This window comes from Vicia villosa, linkage group LG4 (genome assembly GCF_029867415.1).
Source record: "Vicia villosa cultivar HV-30 ecotype Madison, WI linkage group LG4, Vvil1.0, whole genome shotgun sequence".
Lineage (NCBI taxonomy): Eukaryota > Viridiplantae > Streptophyta > Magnoliopsida > Fabales > Fabaceae > Vicia > Vicia villosa.
This window is the reverse complement of record NC_081183.1, coordinates 48,274,990-48,295,653: the sequence shown is the minus strand read 5'-3', so window position 1 is coordinate 48,295,653 and position 20,664 is coordinate 48,274,990. Positions and strand designations below refer to the sequence as shown.

Here is a 20,664-nt window from a genome sequence, read left to right as displayed (position 1 = left end):
GACTCTGGGAGATGACTCTACTAGGACTTGACTTTTGATTGAATGATTTGTGTTCTGTATGAAGCCCATAATTGAGGCTGACTCTAGTTGAAGAGTGTTTATTTTGTTTAATTGAAAAGGTTTATTTAGTGTTCTGTACAAAGCTCAGAATTGTGGCTGACTCTACATAGGGTGACTCTATTTTGTGCCTTGTACAAAGCCCAAGGTTGTGGCTGACTATAGCTAGGGAAGACATTGTTTTCTTCCTTGTATGAAGCCCAAGGTTGTGGCTGACTGTTGATAAAACTGAGTATGGATGATTCTCTGGGGAAAAGATCCTGAAGGTTAGGAATCTTTGACACAGGAAATGTGGTTTATCTTCCTTGTACAAAGCCCAAGGTTGTGGTTGTTTGATGGAGGAGGACTCACTGGGGAGACTCTATTATCTGCCTTGTACAAAGCCCAAGGTTGTGGCTGACTCTGGATAGGGGAATTCCTATGAGTAGGGTTTTGACTCTAAGGGGAGTATGTGCCTTGAACAAAGCCCAAGGTTGAGGATGACTATTAAATGGGGAAAGATCTACCAGTGAGGGATCTTGTGACTTAGAGGGGATTACTCTGTTGTTTTAGAGATTAAAGGTTGACCCTTCTGGGGATTATGCCTTTGTTAAGCAGGAATTGATGAATGAAAGACCCAGGTCTGAAAATTGACCTTACTGGGGAATCTATTTGAATGATTGACCTAAAGTAGACTCTACCGGGGAATTGGTTTTTATTGACTGAGACTGACCTAGGTGGGACTCAACTGGTGGGTTTTGAAGTTTTAAATGAAAGATGGTGGAAGCTGACCCTTTCCAGAGAATTTTGTGCTTAATGAATGATTGGGTAGCACTCCATTGATTATTAAAGGATGAAAGGATTGATTGAGACTTCTTGTTTAAAGCCCAAGATTAAGGTTGAATCTGACTGGAGATAGACAGATGTCGAACCTAGACTCTACTAAGGAGGAAAATTGTTGAAGATTGGAAGATAAAGGTGACAGAGACTGTCCATGTCTCTCATTCCAAAAGGTGAACTCAATACTGAGATTGAGACATTCTTAGCTTGTTTAAAGTCTGGTTTAAAGAGTGGAAGAATCTCACCAGGGTAGGTTAAAAGGTGACTAAAGACACGTTCCTATGTTTATAAGAAACCTGATGGGTCCTTGTATACAAGCTCAAGAGAAAGCTGGGAATGCTTTTAAGAAGCTTGTGGGTCCTTGTATTGTAAGCCCAATAGGAGGCTAATCGAGGGTCATCGAGGGTCCTTGTTATAGCACGAGAGAAAGATATGTGGTTTTGAACTTATTTTGGCTCTAAGCAAATGGGTAAGAGGTTTCACCGGGAATAATTCCTCTTGGGTGGATGTGCCCTATTTTTGTTCTAAGGTTTTGTTTCAAGATGTTTCACCGGGAATAATTCATCTTGAGGTTTAAACTAAGGAAATATATTTAGGAAAGAGCCTTCACCGGGAAGACATTCTCAATCCTAGGCCATAGTCCTATAATATATAAAGTTTATCTGTCCTAAGGTTGTACTCAGACGTAGTTCTAAACAAATATATATATATATATATATATATATATATATATATATATATATATATAGTTTATATTTGACAGTAATTTAAATGAAAGCTTGTAAATTGAAAGCTATAAAGTCTAACCTGGATGGAGAGGAGGCATTTGAAAGATGTATGTACAAAGTCTTACCAGTAACTTGGTTGTTTATTTGCAACAGTTTGAGGGTTTGATTATGAACAGTTTTGAAATGTTTTTGTTTTGAAAACAGAAGAAGTGAAGATGGACACTAGGTCGCATAGGTATCTGAAGAGTTTCACCGGGAATAATGCCCTTCAAATACAAGAAGAATGTTTTGAAAACAGGTGAGAAGATTTTGTAAATACAGTTTTGAAAAACAAACTATTAAAGGAAAAAGGTGTTGAGTCTTACACTCTATTAGAGGCCCAGAAGATTGACTTACTGTTTATGAAAAACAGTTGAAGAAATGTTTTGAAATTGAATTGATTACTGTTGTGAAAACAGTTGATTGAAAATGAAATTGAATATAAGAAAGAAAATGGGTTGGGACTTACACTATATTAGAGGCCCAGTAAAAATAATTTACTGGTTGACTGTTATGAAAACAGTTGAAGAGATTTGAAATGATACAAGGTTTTGTTGTCTGAAAACCTTGATCGTCTGTTTAATCGAAGTTGAAAACAATTTTTGAAAATTGACAAAAGTCAACTTAATTAGGGTAAAGACAAAGTCTATACCTAATTAAGACCTAAATGATTAGGGTTTTATCACAAAAATATTTACAAGAGATTAGGTTTTGAAAATCCAATAAAAACATGTATTAAAAGTATTTTAAAATACTTAAAAATACACCATTTTAAACTTAATAAAAATATATCAAATAAATAATATTTTTGTGATTTTTTTTATTATTCATGAAATAGGTACATCCAATGACAAGTGTGTGAAAAATCAATCAAAAATGATTTAATTTGAAGGGTGAATTAATTGGTTGAAGTTGTGAAGAAAATTATATGGAAAAAGTGGTAAAAAAAATGGTTTTGTCTCCACCAAGGCTTGAACTCACGTTCTCATGGTCACCACACAAAACAAAGCCAACTGAGCTACACGCTCAGTGTGACTAAAGAGGGGTTTTGTTTGGTTATATGTGAAACACGCGTGATAAATGGGAAAAAATAACAAAAGGTCTGAGGGGGGATCGAACCCCAGACCTTGTGGCAAGAGAGAGTGGAAACGCATGTGACCAAGTGAGCTAAACGATGTATTCGTTTAGAATACATCTTCAATTCATTATATTTTAAACTTGCCCCTGAGATTTTGAAAAATGGCGCGCTTCACCATCTTCGTCTTCAACCTCAAGCTCCACCATTTTTGAATTTCTAACTCTCTCAAATCTCAACCAATTGCAAAAGTGTAAAGAGAAATCTTGCTCCAAATTCACTCACGATTCTAGATATATAACTAATATGAATTTATATTAACTATATCTACTGAATTAAACAAAATACGTGAAGAACCCTAAAATTTAAAAACAAAATTAAATGATGATGCTGAAGAATAAATGAATGGTGATAGAGGGTTTTTAATCCTCTGAGGATGCTGAATGAACTGGTATCGAGATATATTGCAAAGAGTACTTAAATAAGAGTGTTAGATTTTGAAAAAATACCTCTGAAAATAGAGGTCAATGGCTATGGTGGAGAGCTTCTGGCTATGTATAAATGATCCTGAAAGCTTCCTGGTGACTCAGTGATGCTAACTGAATGCCTATTGCAACTTGAATGCTTCATAATTGCCCTACTCGACACCTTCTATTTGAGCTTCAAGTGAACATGGAGATTGGTGATTCTGTGGTTACAGATGTGCTACAGGCATCTGAATAGCTTCACTACACCTCTAAGAACATGTTGATGTGCTTAGATTTGTTTGACACCCTCTGAATTATTCTACTGACCCCCAACTGCTTGAGCTTCAAAAATGAAAGTGAAGATGGTGTTCTTGCACTTTCAGAAGTGTTCCAGGTACTTGGATCACTTCTAATGAACCTCCTTGAGATGTTAGAAGGCTTACTTTCAAAAGAAAAGCTCTGGTTTGAAGAATTCAATTTTTCTTGCCAAAGAACTTTTGAAAACCATAAGCATGAAGGAGAGGATGAGAAAGCAAGAATTGGAGTTTCTTTGGTGTGTAGAATACTGAGGAAGACACTTCTATTTATAGGCAAATAGCTCAGTACAATTGGAGAGAGTGAGCTTGCTTAGTGAGGTAGTTTTGGTTTCTTGGCCATGAATAAATTCAAAGAATCTCACAAATACAATGATGTCAAACTCGGGCTAGCTCTCTATCCATTGGTTGGGAAGAGATTCCTTTGGTGATTCACCATTTGGCCATAAATTTCACAAAAGCAATCATTACATAATCACATGTTCTTGTTTTGGGAATATTCTTCAATCCTTATGCAATGATGAAAATGGATGTATGGCATCTTTACTGATGTGTTATGTGACATGTAGCACCAATTGGTAGAGGCAATTGCACAAATTTGCAAAGTTCCAAAATTGAACATGACCTATAATTTCACTTCATGAGCCCAACTTTGAATAAGCATAACTCTTAGCTCAAAATGAATTTGAAGATTGTTGAACACAATTTGGAAAGCCCTTAACATGTACTTCAATTTATTAGTTTGGTGTTTGCCCAAAATCCTTAGGGAAATTAGTGAAAAAGTCCCATAAAGTTTGAAGAAAACTAGGGTTTTTGCTAGTTTCATGAAGGCAGTCACTTTGAAACTCCATATATCTTTAATGGTTGATTTCTAGCCAAAAATTCATATGTGACAAAGTTGTTTTCAGTTTGTACTTGAAATTTTGAGATATTTCCTTCCAAAGTTTTGAAAAAAAGACCTTTAAACACTTAGAAAAATCTCTAAGTATGAAAAGTCAATCTTTGACTTTTTGATTCTTGATTGATTTTCTTGATTTGTCTTGGTCAAATGACTTAAATAATCATATATTTATGATTTTGATCCTTAGAAGTCATGGTTTGACCCAAAACCCTAAAAGTCAAAGGTGATCTTGTACAGTTGACTTTTTCCAAATGAAGTGAAATCTTGGACTTTTGTGATGAATCAAATTCTCCTCCTCAAATGAGTGATATGAATGGAACATATTGAGGTAATAGAAGTTCTTGAGCCATGTTTTGAGTTGTGGATCCATGTCCTGATTAAAAGTCAACTGTCCAGGAGAATTAGGTCAAAAACCCTAATTGTAAGCTAGATGAAAATGATGACTGTAGATCTTGAATTGAAGTATAATGCCCAGTGGATATTGTCATATGGATCATTTGGAGATGATTGAATCCTTTGAGTGATGTCTTGGAGCTTTTTAGGGTTCCCAAATGTGGTCCCTGATTTTAGTCCTTGATGGGCTCAAAACCCTAGTCTGGTGATCTGAGCAAACCCGAGTCTTGATGACTGGTGTCTAATTAATCATAGGTGAATGAATAAATCATTTGAGTCTTGTGATTGTTTTAGAGGTTATTCTCATATTGATTCATCCTTTGCCTGAACTCCTTTGTTCTTGAACATCCTCGATTGAGTAACAGATAAACAAGTGACTGCTTTGTGTACCTGTCCTGAGCTGATGAAATGTCTGGAGGTGTGACATCTTAGGGGGGGGGGGGGGTCAAAATTAGGGTATGAAAACTTGGATAAATAAAATACCAACGAATGAAGGCCTCTATTCCTTTTTAGTCTTTGGATTATGTTATTATTTTCTTTTTCTTTTTCTTTTTTGCCTTTGAATTAACTTTGCTTGCAATTCTTCTTAAGACAAAATTTGGATTTTTGACGACTCTGAATATTTCAGTCTAATTATTACTTTAACTACAATGATTATCTCTATATTATGAATATTCGTAATGTTGGGCATTCCCCATGGTCATTAATTATCGATTAGACCTTTGAGTGCCCCAAGCGCGTAGCCATCAGCTAATCATGACTCACGTTTTCCCAAACGTCTCTTCAGTTCTCAGACGTGCCGGTTATGCGATAATTTGGTTTCAACTTCCAAGGCACAATCGTGGCGGACTGTACAACTCCCCCTAGGGATTCAACACGTGGTCCACTATTACTGCTTTTGCGTAACCAACCCCATTGTAGGTTTCTCCTATATAAACCTTTCAATCCTTCTTATTTTCTTATTCCAAACACAACGATAACTCCATTCTCTTCATCAAGAACAAACTTTCTTACTTTCCTCATCATCTCTCCATCTATCAAAGAAATTATTCCTCAAATCATTAAGGAAAGGATCCTATCTCCTATTGATTTTGAAGAACAAGGGGTTGATCTTCCCCGTATGTTCGCAAAACAAAATCTAGAGTATTACCTGACCATCTTGGATGGACCTATCTATCCATCTGTTCTTGCAAAATTTTGGAGAAACACAACTGTTCACCGGGATCGTGAGGGCAATGGATCTATTCGCTCCACCATCTTTGGTTTCCCCACCACTATCACTACAAAAATCATTTCAAAAATGATTTAGTGTGAAGATGTTAGAGCTCCCATTGCTGAACATGACAGCAAGCTTATCTCTGATATCTTTAGGGTGGTGTTTACTAATCCCAATGAGGAATTTACTACCTTTATAGGTATGATCTGGCACAAAGTTGTAGTTTTTAACTTCCGTCCTAGGATGGAAGATCAAGACAGAATAATGCTTGAAGACCTCAGGTTTTTATATCCCCTTCTTCGTATGGAAAAGATCAATACACCTCTTGCTATTTTCCACTATCTCAAGAAGGAGATCATGGACTCACGTCAAGGTAAGGTCTTCTTCATTCCTTACGGAAGACTTCTAACTCACATCTTCATCAAGACAGGTGTGATCAGAAACATGCGCGCAGCAGGATTGTCAGATTTCCTTGCAACAGAGTGTGGGGGAAAGTTAGACCTAGATAAGTCGCGTCTTGGTCATAATTGAAGTTATTTTCTGGGGTTATATTTTTTGTTTTGTTCTAATGATGATGTGTTCTCAGCTTTATGCATCACTTTTGTATTTCTGTTTAAATGTAGCCATTTTGGCGAAATGATCATTTTGGAATGAAATATATATTCGCCATTTTAGCTGCAATCTTAACTTCTGATGTCTACGTTGTTGTGATCTTAACCTCATCCATAAACGGTTTATACTTTTTTAAATATTTCCCATTTACTTTTAGGATCCTTCGATCCTCTGCTAATTCTTCTACCTCATAAGCATTATTTGAAAATTCTTTCAGAATTTGAAAAGGTCCTTCCCAATGTGGAGACTATTTTCCTAAAGCCTTATCCTTTTTATCCATAGGTAATATAACTTTCCAAACTAACTCGTTTACAAAGAAAATTTTACCTTTGACCTTTTTGTTATATGCCCTTGCTACTCTCTCCTTCTGTCTCCTCAAGACTTCTAACGCAAGCAACCTTTCTTCGTCTAATTCTGTCAACTCGTTCATCATCATCTCCCAATATAGGTCATATGGATTTCTCCTTGCTTTTGGATCCGTACCGATAGCAAGTAGATTTCAACAGGTAAGACTGCATCATGTCCAAATGTTAATTGGAAAGGTGTACTATTTGTTGCTTCTTTAGGAGAGGTTCGGAAAGCCCAAAGTACTTGATCTAGTGTCTTGTGCCCGTTTTTTGGCTTTGTTCCTACATGCTTCTTTATCAAACCAATAATTACTTTGTTTGCTGCTTCGACTTGTCCATTTGCTTGAGCATAATAGGGAGTCGAAGTTAACAACTTGAATCCCATTTCTTTTGAGAATTCTTGCATCTCTCGACCAGTAAATACTAATCCTTAATCTGTTGTTATAGTTTATGGGATTCCAAACCTATATAGTATTTGTCTCTGAATGAAGTCTATGACCGTTTCTTGGTCTACATTTACCAACAGCACTGCTTCGACCCATTTAGTAAAATAGTCAATTCCAACAAGAATGTACCTTTGACCTTTAGGTGAAGTAGGTCGAATATCACCAATTAAATCTAAAGCCCAACCCCTAAATGGCCAGGGTTTGATAATTGCATGAAGCTCACTCGCAGGAGCATGTTGGATTCCTGCATGTATTTGACATTCTTGACAGCCTTTAGCGAATTCTATACAATCCTTTAGCATGGTAGGCCAATACATCCCATATCTGAAAAGCAACCATTTCATTTTATGGCCTGCTTGATGTGCCCTACATGTTCCACTATGAACACTAGATAACGCTAAATATGCCTCATTTTTGCTCGAACATTTTAGTAAGATGCCTTCAGGAGTCTTCTTGAATAATTCGTTTCCCATCAAAATGTAAGATAAAGCTCTATACTTGGTTTTTTATCCGTGTTCATCGAAGGATCTTTAAGATACTTTATAATCGGAGTTCTCCAATCTATGCTTGTTAAAGTATCAATAGCCAACACTTCGAATTCCTCTTCGTTAGCATAACCTAAACGATTTCTTTCCAAATCACTTGGAGAAAATTTGGTTGCCATTGCTTTTCCTCTTACTTCGACCAATTCCTCTAACTTTTCCCTTGAGATTTTATATCCTGAAGCTATTTGTGCTAAATCATTAGCCTCTTGATTTTAATTTTAGGGACATGCTTTATGTCTACATATTCAACTTTTTTTAAGCAACCTATTTGCAATGAAGAAATACATGATCAATTTCTCCTTGATGCACTTATATTCCTTCGTCAGTTGTTTGATTACCAATTCTAAGTCACCTTTAATTTCGATCCTAGTTGCCCCCAAATCCAACAAGGCTTCAAGTCCTACTATTAAGGCTTCATATTCTGCCTCATTGTTCGAGCACAAGGGCCCTTCAATTCTATACTTGAGTTTTGTTGGAATTCCATCAAGAGAAATTAGTAGTATCCCAACTCCACTACCATCTTTCTTGGTCTACATTTACCAACGACACTGCTTCGACCCATTTAGTAAAATAGTCAATTCCAACAAGAATGTACCTTATACCTTTAGGTGAAGTAGGTCGAATCTCACCAATTAAATCTAAATCCCAACCCCTAAATGGCCATGGTTTGATAATTGCATGAAGCTCACTCGCAGGAGCATGTTGGATTCCTGCATGTATTTGACATTCTTGACATCCTTTAGCAAATTCTATACAATCCTTTAGCATGGTAGGCCAATACATCCTGTATCTGAAAAGCAACCATTTCATTTTATGGCCTGCTTGATGTGCCCCACATGTTCCACTATGAACACTAGATAACGCTAAATATGCCTCATTTTTGCCCAAACATTTTAGTAAGATGCCTTCAGGAGTCTTCTTGAATAATTCGTTTCTCATCAAAATGTAAGATAAAGCTCTATACTTGGTTTTTTATCCGTGTTCACCGAAGGATCTTTAAGATACTCTATTGTCATACCCCAAAATTTGCCCTCCAGATTCTTTTTTAAGCATATGCTTTGCATATCATCTGCAAATTAACTTAGTTTTGCATTTTTTTCGAAAATATATAGAACATGTTCATCTTTGCGTATTTTGGTCGTTTTTACGATTTAACAATATTTTCAATTCACTAACCCCTTTTTAGGCTTACAATTATAATTTTAATTCAATTTAGATTTAAGTTGAATTTTAATCGAAATTAGTAAATCATTTTATTATATCTACATATTATTCTATTTTCCTTTTGGTTTTTAGATGCAAATAGAAATAAAGTCCATTGAACTTAAATTGGTCCAAGCCCATGGCCTTGAAAGAAGTCTTTAGTCCTATCATTTTTATTTTTATAAATTTTATTAATATTTATTTGAGTTTTTATTCATTTAAATATTAAATAAATTATTAAAAATATAAAAATTGGATTGTAATCACAAATTATATATCTTCCAAAAAACCAATCCAATCTATATGGTAGAAAAATCGTACAAGCTTGATTGAAAACCAAAAGAGAAAGATTCAATATTCTTGCTAAAATCAAATATCAAAATCTTGATTTGCAAAGATTATGTTCCATGATTCTAACCTAATTCAAGCAATATAAAAGCACAAAATTGATCAGACCAAAGGGACCTTTTTGGCTGGACACGGATTGCAGCTACCCGGACCTTCACTCAAACGCAAAACGCAAAACGCAAAGAGGATTTGGTTTCGGTTTTCAACCAAAAGCCAATTCAAGGTGTGGAAGAATTTCAGTTGTGTTCCTGGACATTCTTTGAAGCATATACGATCATCACAGACGGTTGAGGCACTGGCTATCGTCTTCATCACGGTTACGGTTTGATTTTCTTTCGTTTAAATATTGTATCTTGTTCATATGCACGTGATAAACATGTTTTGAATCGATATTTATGATCATAATGGCCTATAAAGCATTTCCGGATTATTTGATTTGAGTTGGAAGCCATGAACAGCAAAACACCATTGACAGGTTTCTCGAAGTCCCGATTTGGGGCTTCTTCTTGGAAGCGAAATTAGCCATAAATAAGGGCATTATTGTATTCGGTAGAAGATTTCCCATTGATTTATGGTCTTGGTCGGAATTTATTTGCACTATTGTTATGAATTTGATAGATGCAGGGCTATAGTGACATGGAACAACCGTAGGTGAAGGTGTTGTTTTCTGCAGAAAACCAATGGGGAAGATGAAGATCCCCTGGGCGTTTCTTTTTTTTATTTATTATTTTCTGGTAACTGGTTTGATATATGATCTACTGCGCGCGGTGTTATAACTGTATAGCGATTCAGCACAAGTGGTAAAGGGAAAGACTGGTAACTGGCCACGCGCCGGTTCGATTCCCCTCTCCTGCATTAATTTTATGAATTAGCAAGTTTCTGATTCTACGCGCGCTCCCCCGGAAGGCATACGATGCACCCTCGTCTCCAGCCCTTCAGATCCTCTCAAAGCAAGATCCAACGCGCCCTGTCATGCAGATGCACCATGATCTACATACGAGTACCACACCAGATCCAGCTAAGTGTTTTCTTTAATTTTTTTATTTATTTTAATTATATAAACTCCTTTTATTCCCTATTTTTTTTTATATATTATTTTGTTATAATTTCTAATTTTTATGTTTTTACTTATTCTCAAAAATAGTTTTTTTTATATAAAATCATAATTATTTGTTTTCTTCAAAAATATTTATTTTATAATTAATTTGACTTAATTATTAATAATGTAATTTTTATATTGTTATTATTAAATAATAATGGTTTGTTTTCAATTAATTCAATTATGTTAGTTTTTTAGGTTAGATAATTTAATCGAAAACCTATTTTTGTCGATTTAATTAGTTAGGTTAAAAAACCCGATAATTAATTAATATTATTTATTCTATTAACCATGGTTAACTTGTGCCCGAATCAGGGTTTACGAGAATTAACCCTACACTAAAAAATCTTTTCTTTGTGCATTTCTTTTCAGGGTTAGCAACAGGGTTTATTCCGATTACGCGCCTCGCCTTCTACGAAGCTAAGTCATCATTTATTTACATTGTAAAATGGTTATCAGGTTTAGACCCTCGAAAATCAATGGACTATTTTTGCACTCACGTTTGCCTCTTTTTCCATTTTTTAGGGTTAACCTCGAGGCTACTCCCGATTACGAACCATATCAGATCAAATTCAAAGCTAAGTGTCTAGCTATTTATTTTAATTTATTTTATCCGTTTATTTTGATTAGGGTTAGTCATGTTTGCATTTGAACCGATAATGCACTCACCCTACTATTGTTTCTTATTTTTCCCGCCTTTCAGGGTTTGCCAAATGCCAAAGCTTCGTATAGTCGGTAACCCTAAAACCCTTGATCTCAATTATTACTTGTGTTAGACCTATAATATTCTCATCCCGCTGGTTTCAATTCCCCTTTCCTCCGCTGGCTTCAATTTCCCTTCCCCGTTATTACTGTTTATATTATACTGCGTGGTTAGTAATCTTAGGGAGTGCAAGCCTTGAACTGAATTAGCATCACTAATTATAAGATTAAATTTCTGAACTAATCACGTGATTGGTGCACACACGCACACTTTTGGGGTAAACTCTCTGTTGCCTTGTTGCCTGTTGCCTTTGTGTTTTTTGCAGAATAAGCCATGTCCCTCGAATACGAGGATACCTCAGCCATGTTGCCTCGATTAAAGGTCATGGTCCCTAATGATGCTGCCTTTGATACACTAACATGACCTCGACCCTCGAAAGTTGCCTACGGAAAAGGCTGAGGTATCTTCTGGTTGCCTACGAAAGGCTATTCTGGCCCTTCCCCTTAGACTACCTGCCTCTCTATGGCATGGGTCAGTCTCATGGCGAAGGATATTTCGATGATCCTTCTACCTCCAAACGAAAGGCTTCCTGCCCTCTTATGGCAAGGATAGACCCTTTCATTCTGAAAGGCTAAAAAGAGACCTATCATCTGAGTTTAAGGTAATTGCCTCTAATTGCCTTGCCATGCTCTATTTTCTATATTCTTTTTCAAAATTCTTCAAAAAAACTGGGTACGCTCATTTACGAGCTAAAGTCCATTTTTCCTCTTTCATCTACATTTTCTGAAAACGAGCAAGCAAAGCAATTAAGAGCCCATGGAAAACCATGGATGCGAAGGGTGCCTTACACCTTCCCTTTGCATAAATTACCCCCCGAACTTAGATTTCTTTAAAAGGTTTTTTCTGTTTCTTTTAGCCTTTCTGAATTTGTTTGGATAAAATAAAAGTCGGTGGCGACTCATGCTTAACCGCGACATTTCGATTATAAAAGTCAGTTCACCGTATTACATCTATAATCGGAGTTCTCCAATCTATGCTTGTTAAAGTATCAATAGCCAACACTTTGAATTCCTCTTCGTTAGCATAACCTAAACGATTTCTTTCCAAATCACTTGGAGATAATTTGGTTGCCATTGCTTTTCCTATTACTACGACCAATTCCTCTAACATCTCCCTTGAGATTTTATATCCTGAAGCTATTTGTGCTAAATCATTAGCCTCTTGATTTTTAATTCTAGGGACATGCTTTATGTCTACATATTCAAATATTTTAAGCAACCTATTTGCAATAACGAAATACATGATCAAGTTCTCCTTGATGCACTTATATTCCTTCGTGAATTGTTTGATTACCAATTCTGAGTCACCTTTAATTTCGACCCTAGTTGCCCCCAATTCCAGCAAGGCTTCAAGTCCTACTATTAAGGCTTCATATTCCGCCTCATTGTTCGAGCACAAGGGCCCTTCAATTCTATACTTGAGTTTTGTTGGAATTCCATCAGGAGAAATTAGTAGAATCCCAACTCCACTTCCATCTTTATGGGTGGAACCGTCGAAGAACAATCTCCAAGGCTTTAACTCAACTAGGAGTTGAGGAGTTTCGACCACTGCGTGATCTACTATAAAATCTGAGACTACTTGCCCCTTCATAGCTTTTAAAGGCACAAAGGCCAAAGAGTACTCAGTTAGGGCTAGAGCCCATTTACCAATTCGACTGTGCATTATTGGCTTTGATAACATGTACTTGATAACATCAAAATGTGAATATACATACAGATTTATTGGCTTTATATAATATTTGAGTTTAGTACATGAAAAATGCAAACATAGACACAACTTTTCTATCAAAGTGTATCTAGTTTCTGCATCATTTAATACCCTGCTTAGATAATATATGACCCTCTCAATGCCATTTTCATCTTCTTGTGCTAACATACTACCTATAGTAGTGTCTGAAGCTGATATATACAGTCTCATAGGCTTCTTTTCAGATGGAATCTTTAAGCCTGTCTCATACATCTTTTCCAACACTTGGACGACATCTTTAAGCCCGTCTCCGACAAAAGTCCCTACTTCAGCTAGGGCAAATTCTTGGATATTCTAGTATTCAATCCTCTTCTACCTTCAGATTTCGACTGGCACATGCCAATCAACATCCTCAGGTATACAAAGATTGAACAGGGGCAGCTGTCATACCCCAAAATTTGCCCGCATATATTTGCAAACGTCATTTTATTTTAAATAAGTGACGTAACACAGTTGGTAAGAATTTGAGGTTAAAAGGTACATGAGCGAGAGGTCCCGGACTCGAATCTCACTTCTAACATTTCTCCTTTTTTATTTGTTTTCTAATTTTAATCCTAACTTTATTTCCATTATTCAAAAATCATAAAAACTGCATTTTTTTATTATTTTAATTTAATTTTCGCACTAATTAAATATGCATTTTTTAGAATAGTCAATTTTCACTTTTATGCATTTTTTGGTCAAAAAATCACCAAAAATCACAAAATATTCAAAAAATCCAAAAAAGAAGGTTTTTACATTATTTGTTCTATTAATAGCCCTTTTCATATCTTAGGGAGCAAGTCAATCTCATTAAATTATTTTGATTTAATTTCTTGCTAGAATTAAAACAGATTAATTTTTTGGCCTTGATTTGATTCATAGATTTTAATTTTCCTTTTTTACTTAACCTATTTTTTGGGTATAAATAGTCACTCTTTTCACACATCTAAACACAACAATTCTAACTCTTACTCCCTCTCTCTCTCTCTCTCTCTCTCTCTCTCTCTCTCTCTCTCTCTCTCTCTCTCTCTCTCTCTCTCTCTCTCTCTCTCTCTCTCTCTCTCTCTCTCTCTCTCTCTCTCTCTTCTCACAAACACAAAAAATACTTTTCCTCCTTCTCTCTAAGATCAAACTTCACTTTCTCTCATGAATATCATAACAACTTCATAGCTTATTGAAGAACATCAAGAACACTTTCAAAAAACTCAAGAACTCATATCTTCCTCTCACCGTAGAACCGAGCGGTTCAACCTCCGCCGAAGAATCCACCGTAGAACCGAGTGGTTCAACGCGCATCTTTCTTCCACAAACCGCCATCAAAGCCCTCAGGTGGTGTTGTTTATTTTTTTACTAGCTTTTTATTGATTCAATTGATGATATTCATGATTATTGTTTTGAAAGTGTTGTTTTTATTTTGATTGGATTTTGTTTGTGTGAATGGAGAAGAGATAATTTTCGCTACCGCAAAAATTAACAGAGTCGCCACTAACATATTTATCCTGAAAAGGAAGGGAATTCCAGCAAACCACAAAACAAAACAACGGTCTCACGACCAGAGAAAAAGGGTAAGGGAGTCGGTTACGCGAGGGGAAGGTGATAGCACCCCTCGCGCCCATCGTACTCGATGGTATCCACGCCTGTGTCTAAATCTATGGGTGTGTAAGCAAACTACGCTAATCTGGACTAAAATGAATGCAAAATGTAGGGAAAAGAAAGGATTGTGCTCGCACGGGCCCTACCCCGCTGCCTACGTATCTTTTTTGCAGAATCAGAGCTACCGTAGCTCGGCTAACTAATTTCTATTTGTTTTATGTTTTTTAGGTGAACGAGTTACATTCACACTCCGCTGCTCGACCTTTGGATACTTATGCTTGGGAATGGAGCGGAAATAACAAGCTCTTAAGAAAAGAAAATCAAAGAGTGTGGTTTGTGTTTTAAAAGATGCATGAGGAAAACCTAAGCTAATGGGGAAAGCTTGCTACCTAATGTTATCATACAAAGGGTACAAGTCTAAACTAAGCTAGCAACCTACGGGGGAAAAGGCGAAAGCAAACAATGAGCAAACAAACGAGCATCCGCTCGTAAAGCAAACAAACCAACGGTACTGACCGAGTGGTAGAAAAGCGGTCCCGCCATAGCCAAGGGGAGCAACTCGACCCAAGTCAACCAAGCATTAGACCTCGCGAAAATGATCGGGCCATAGACAAGAGGAGCGGATCCCTCTCAGCAACCAAGTCGTCACGGATCGGAAAGGAAAACGGTGCGTGCGTACACTGAGCATCAACGTCGAGCGACGCGATCTATAGGAAGTGCGGGGGTCCGGCTGCATGAACCCTTTTCCTGACATACTCGATAACAAGATCTTGTGCTAGTTCGGAAGCGAGCAACGCGTAGCGTGCGCATAATGAACAAACTCGATGAGACTAGGCGGGGGTTGATTACTAACCCTTTCCGCATGCCTTCCTTGAGGACTTAACGGAGTGCCATATAGGAATTATTACACCGTGACTCCCTGCCGCAAAGCACAAATGTAAACACACCAACAAAAACAGAGCCTCTTTTGAGGGCTTGGCCAGATGCATGTCTAGGTCCTACTTCTCAAGTTATAGGATGATGCGGAAAGCGGTAAAAGGGACAAGGAGACAATACTAAACGGATAGCAAATCCGTAATGAGCTAGAAAGCGTAAGCAGAGAAGTCCGAAATACTTCGCGTAAGCCATCATCAAGCACAGCGAGTCAGAAAGCGTTGTCGTGAAAGCCATCATCAAGCAAAGTTACAAGCGACATGTGGCACGCGTCGAGCATAACCACACGAGCAACCTGCAAGAGAACACAAGCCAGGCAATACAGGGATATACATCTCAATGAAGGAGAGATCAGGTGAATCGCATCGGGAATAAGTTCGTGTCCCACAAATAAAGCGGAACACAATGCAAATCAACCGCACCGGAAGCGAATTTGTGTCCCACAAATAAAGTGGAACACAAAGTAAGTCGAATCGCAATCGAAGGCTCTCTCGAAGTACCTCGCACATCTCAACAACCAAATCAGTAATAACAAGGAAGCATGCACCGACCATAGAAAGTACTAGCAATTAAATTCTAAATGAATTCTAAAAGAAAATCTAGCAAGATTAAATTGTTTTTTATGGCATTTTCATCTAAAAGTAATAGAACTAAACTATGTGACAAAACAAATAAATTCTAACAAGAGAACATATTACATGTTTTTATTCATTTTATATCATGTTAAAATCTAACAAAAGCTATTGATTTTTATGTTTTTTGTTATGCTAAAAATTATAGAAAACAAACTAGATGAAAAAACAAATCTAAAACATAAAGCTATGCACACAGGGGGGTTCATTGTGTAAAACAGTGGTGTAGTATTGTAAAAGGCGCAGGAAGCCCAATCATATGGCCCAAACAGATTTTTTGTATTGATTTTCAGAAATGGCAAGAAACTATGTACTATGGGCTCACAGTAGGGGTGTGCGCAGGAAATTGTATAGAGGCCCAAAGTGATTGGATTCAAACTTTATTCAGATTTTTATACCATGATTTCCTAATTACTTACAGGAATTCTATTAAATCTCAATTTAAATGTCAAACTAATCTCAATTAATCTCACTTAATTCACTTAACAACAAATTAACCAAAAAGAGGAAATTAGGGTAAACGAATGTGACGCATCAGATTACCTCTGAATAATTCACCTCTCTCTCCCACGCGAAAGCGTAGACGGCGACCGGAATCGCCGTCCCGTCTCCGATTGCCCACTCCGACTCCCTCTTTCGATCTCCAGTTCCATCTTCGATTGGTTCTCCCGCTAATCTTCGTCAAATCACCGGTAATATTAAGCTTCCGTATTCTATTTCTTCTTGATTTTTCTCTAACGTTTTCAATTCAGATTTAGATGCAAGGTGATGACGATGTTGCTATATTGTTGTTGTTGCGCATCTGATAGTGGAGATTTCTGTGCAGGCTCTTCGATATGATGACGATGAAGCTCGGTGAATTGGTGCTGATGGAGATGCGATAATAATGATGAAGAATCGTGAAAAAAACTTCTGGAGATTTAGGTGTGAAGATGATGAACGCCGATGAATATTGATGATAAAGGTTGTTACAATTGCACTGATGAAGATGATGAATTTGATTCAAAGAGGTAAGATGGATGAAGATTAGAGAGAGTTTGTTACCGGTTAGAGTTTGTTACGTTTCTCTCTTTTTTCGATTATGAGTTTCTTTTCTCTCTTCTGTTAATTTTGGTTCTGGAATTTTCTATTGAAGATTGATGAATGATGTTACGGTGAATCATTGAAGAATCATGACGCTGAACGAGAGAGAAGCTTAATTCGTTACAGTTCAGTACCATTCGATAATTGCTTTTTCTTGTAGTTTTCTTCAAATTGAAATGAATTTCTCAGAGTTGAATGAAGATTCAAGATCCAGTTCTGAGATTGGTGAGTTCTTGAAGATTGCTGAATTCAGTGATGTGAGGTCGATGGACAAAGAGAGAAGATGAATTCAGTATATTGATTCTGTTTGAAATTCGGTTATATGAAAGTGAAGAAGCTTGAATTTGTGGTGATGGCTGAGAATTCCCGATTGGGAGAAGAAGGTTCAAGAATATGGAGAAGGTAGATTGAAGATTTTTGAGAAGAAGATCCCAGAGAGAGCCAGAGTTTGTTACAGGTTTGGTTAGCGTTTTTTCTTCTTTTTTTCTGATCTCCATTCTGTTATCAACTTCCTCTGCTCTGTATCTTTTTCTGAATTTTTATGCTGAGCCTTTTCCGTTTGAACCGGTTTTTTCGTAAGCTAAAGTTTTGTTCGGTTTAAATGCTGCAATATCGATTCGGTTTGATTGTGACCAAGGAGTTTATGCTGCCAGTTTTATTTGTATTTGCTTGAAGCTGGTATTGATTTTGCAGGGTCGGTTCTAGCTTAATTGTGTGGCGGTTTTGTTTTGAGGCTTGGATAAGGTGCAGGCTGCGGTTTTGTGGTTCACCGCTTAAGACATGTCATGGTATTCTCGCACATGGGGCAAATTTGAAGGTCGAAGAATTTGAAGATTAGCATAGTAAAATGGATTTTAGGATGACCACTTACTTATCTTTTGCAACTTATCCTTTGTAACTCAATTTTTGTAACAAACTGTATGCATTTTCCTTGAATTTGAACGGATTTGGATGTATGTATTTTTCTTGAATTTGAATGGATACTTGGATGAATGTGAATGATATTTGTATTTAAGTCTTCGAATAATATCCGAAATCGAATTATGTCTTCCAATGATTCGAATGAACAAGTCTTGTTAGTTACTTTCAAAAGAACAAATCTTTCAAACTTTGCGTGCTTTGAACAAAACTAGTCCATTGAATAATTTGAACCGTTTGAATCAATAACATGAACCAGTAACAATTCAATTCTTCAATCCACATTCCATTTGCAATGAAGGCACAAACACCATCATTAACCTCGATCATAACACTATCTTTACGCCTCTTGCCATTCAACTCATAAGATACGTTAACCTGACAAAATTCATCCTCGCTTGGCGCTCTTTATTATTTTTCATGCTTTTTAAGCGACGAAATAAACATCGCTCATAACTTATAGTACGGAGAAAGAGGGCAAATTTTGGGGTGCAACAATAATACATATGGGGAAGAAGATGAAATCACATGGAAAATAATCTACCAAAGACGTAGAAGAGGAAAACAAAAGAGAAGTGGAACTCAGTCAGAACCACCGAATCAACCGGATTCACAACACTCCTTCACGCCTTAACCACCGGCGATCCATCCACTAACACCAAAAGCACGCTGGCACAGCTGGTGGCATACAAGCCCCAATCACCTTCCCAACCCGGGTTCGATCCCCAGGTTTATCCTTTCTTTTTGTCAATTCTTTCTTCTTTCTCTAATCACATAATTAAAATCAATCCATAACTAATTAGGATTAGGATTAGGATTTAGACTATTAATTATTTTCTCTCTCACCTTTTTGTTTAATTAATTTAATTTTAGTAATTAGGTTGTTTAATTCATCTAATTTCCATAAAATCACAAAAACATTTAGTTTTAATAGTTAATTTGATTTAATTGTCTTAACATTTATTTTAATTGACTATAATTAAGATTAGATTATATTTTTTAATTAAGACTAAATTTCAATTTAAAATTCAATTAGATTAGATTTAATTTGATTTGATTTAATAATTAGATAATTTCTTCAATAATTGATTAGATTTAGAATATTTATAATTTAATTTAGGATTCAATTAACATTAACTTAAAATATTTTTCTAAACATCAAATCTTTTTCCTCCTCTTCTTCGAATATTTTCTCGATTTCTCAATCCGTCCGCTATTTACTTTCTCGCGTAATTTTTTATAATTTACGTAACTGCTCCTGGTTTATAATAGTAATTAGGATTTTTATTTCCGTATTTTATTATTCTTCGTAGTTTTTATTATGTAACTGCTAAGGTTTGTAATAGTTAATTAAGATTTTATTTTCTGCATATTTTTATGTAACTGCCCCAAAGCCATGTAATAGTTGTAGGTTTACTTTCTGCTTTTATTTTCCGCATTCCCCGGTTTTTTTTGGCTATGTATCCCCCTCCCCGAAGCCTTGTAATAGCGTAAGACTTTTATTTTCTGCTTTTATTTTATATTAACTGCGCGGTTAGTAAATAGGGAGTGGCAAGATAAAAATTGAACATAGCTCACCTTATATACAAGATAAAATATTCGAACTGAATCACATGATTGTTGCACCCACACACCTTTAAGGTAATCCCTCTTATGCTGCCTTTCGATTATAATAGTCAACTCCCTTCGAGCGTAGGGATACCTTAGCAAATGCTGCCTTCGATTCTAAATCATCATAGTCCCTCCGATTTAAAGATCATGGTCCCTTCGATGTTGCCTATGATAAAATGATCTCGTCCCTCGATGTTGTCTCGATAAATGATGATCGTCCCTTCGAATGCTAAGGTATCCTTACTTGTTGCCTAAATGACTATTCTCGTCCTTTCCTAAGACTTCCTACCCTTCTTATGGCATGGATAGACTTATGGCAAACGATGACCCTCGATGACCCGTACATCCAATGAAAGGACTACTTACCCTCCTTATGGTATGGATAGCCCTTTCAAACGAAATACTTAAAGAACAAGAAAGATCCACTCTTAGGATAGGTGCTCTTAGTTGCTTACTCACTATTCAAACTCAAATTACTTTTCACACCTCTTTACAAAAACTTTCGAAAAGGCTACGCTTATTTACAAGCTAAAGTCCTTAACAAATATTTTTCCTATTCACACACTACACTTCAAACATTTCAAACAAACAAAGTGAGCTAAGCAATTAAGAGCCCATGGATAACCATGGATACAAAGGGTGCTTACACCTTTCCTTTGTATAACCTACCCCCCGAACTCAAAATCTTTCAAAGTTCTTTCCTGTTCTTTTTGCCTTTCCAATTGCATAAAATAAAAGTCGGTAGCGACTATTGCTATCCGCACATTTAAAAAAGTTAGTTCTCCCACTGTATT

General features: G+C 36.5%; 1 protein-coding gene and 1 long non-coding RNA gene across 4 annotated transcripts; one reads left to right on the top strand and one right to left on the bottom strand.

Annotated features, from left to right (window-relative positions):
* Positions 1 to 4,544: 4,544 nt before the first annotated feature.
* On the bottom strand, positions 4,545 to 16,375 carry LOC131594788 (uncharacterized). Its single transcript, XM_058866991.1, has 2 exons — positions 12,321 to 16,375; positions 4,545 to 8,963 (listed from the first exon to the last, which is right to left on the bottom strand). The coding sequence occupies exons 1-2, from the start codon at positions 13,329 to 13,331 to the stop codon at positions 8,898 to 8,900; spliced, it is 1,077 nt and encodes a 358-aa protein (XP_058722974.1). The 5' UTR covers positions 13,332 to 16,375; the 3' UTR covers positions 4,545 to 8,897.
* Positions 16,376 to 16,717: 342 nt separating this feature from the next.
* LOC131594789 (uncharacterized) lies at positions 16,718 to 18,356 on the top strand. 3 transcript variants are annotated; one of them, XR_009281529.1, is made up of 4 exons: positions 16,719 to 16,950; positions 17,085 to 17,304; positions 17,394 to 17,798; positions 18,035 to 18,356. It is a non-coding gene; the product is annotated as an uncharacterized LOC131594789 (long non-coding RNA). The 3 variants fall into 3 exon arrangements; XR_009281528.1 differs by having other exon boundaries at positions 16,726 to 16,950; positions 17,085 to 17,268; XR_009281527.1 differs by having other exon boundaries at positions 16,718 to 16,950; positions 17,085 to 17,798.
* The last annotated feature ends 2,308 nt before the right edge of the window (positions 18,357 to 20,664 follow it).

What these genes read in the sequence shown, in the direction of transcription:
- LOC131594788 (XM_058866991.1), bottom strand. Translation starts at nt 13,331, where the DNA reads ATGTATGAGACAGGCTTAAAGATTCCATCTGAAAAGAAGCCTATGAGA. An exon ending in GGAGAACTCCGATTATAGAT is followed by an intron (nt 8,964 to 12,320) that starts GTAATACGGTGA and finishes ATGACAATAGAG; the next exon opens with TATCTTAAAGATCCTTCGGT.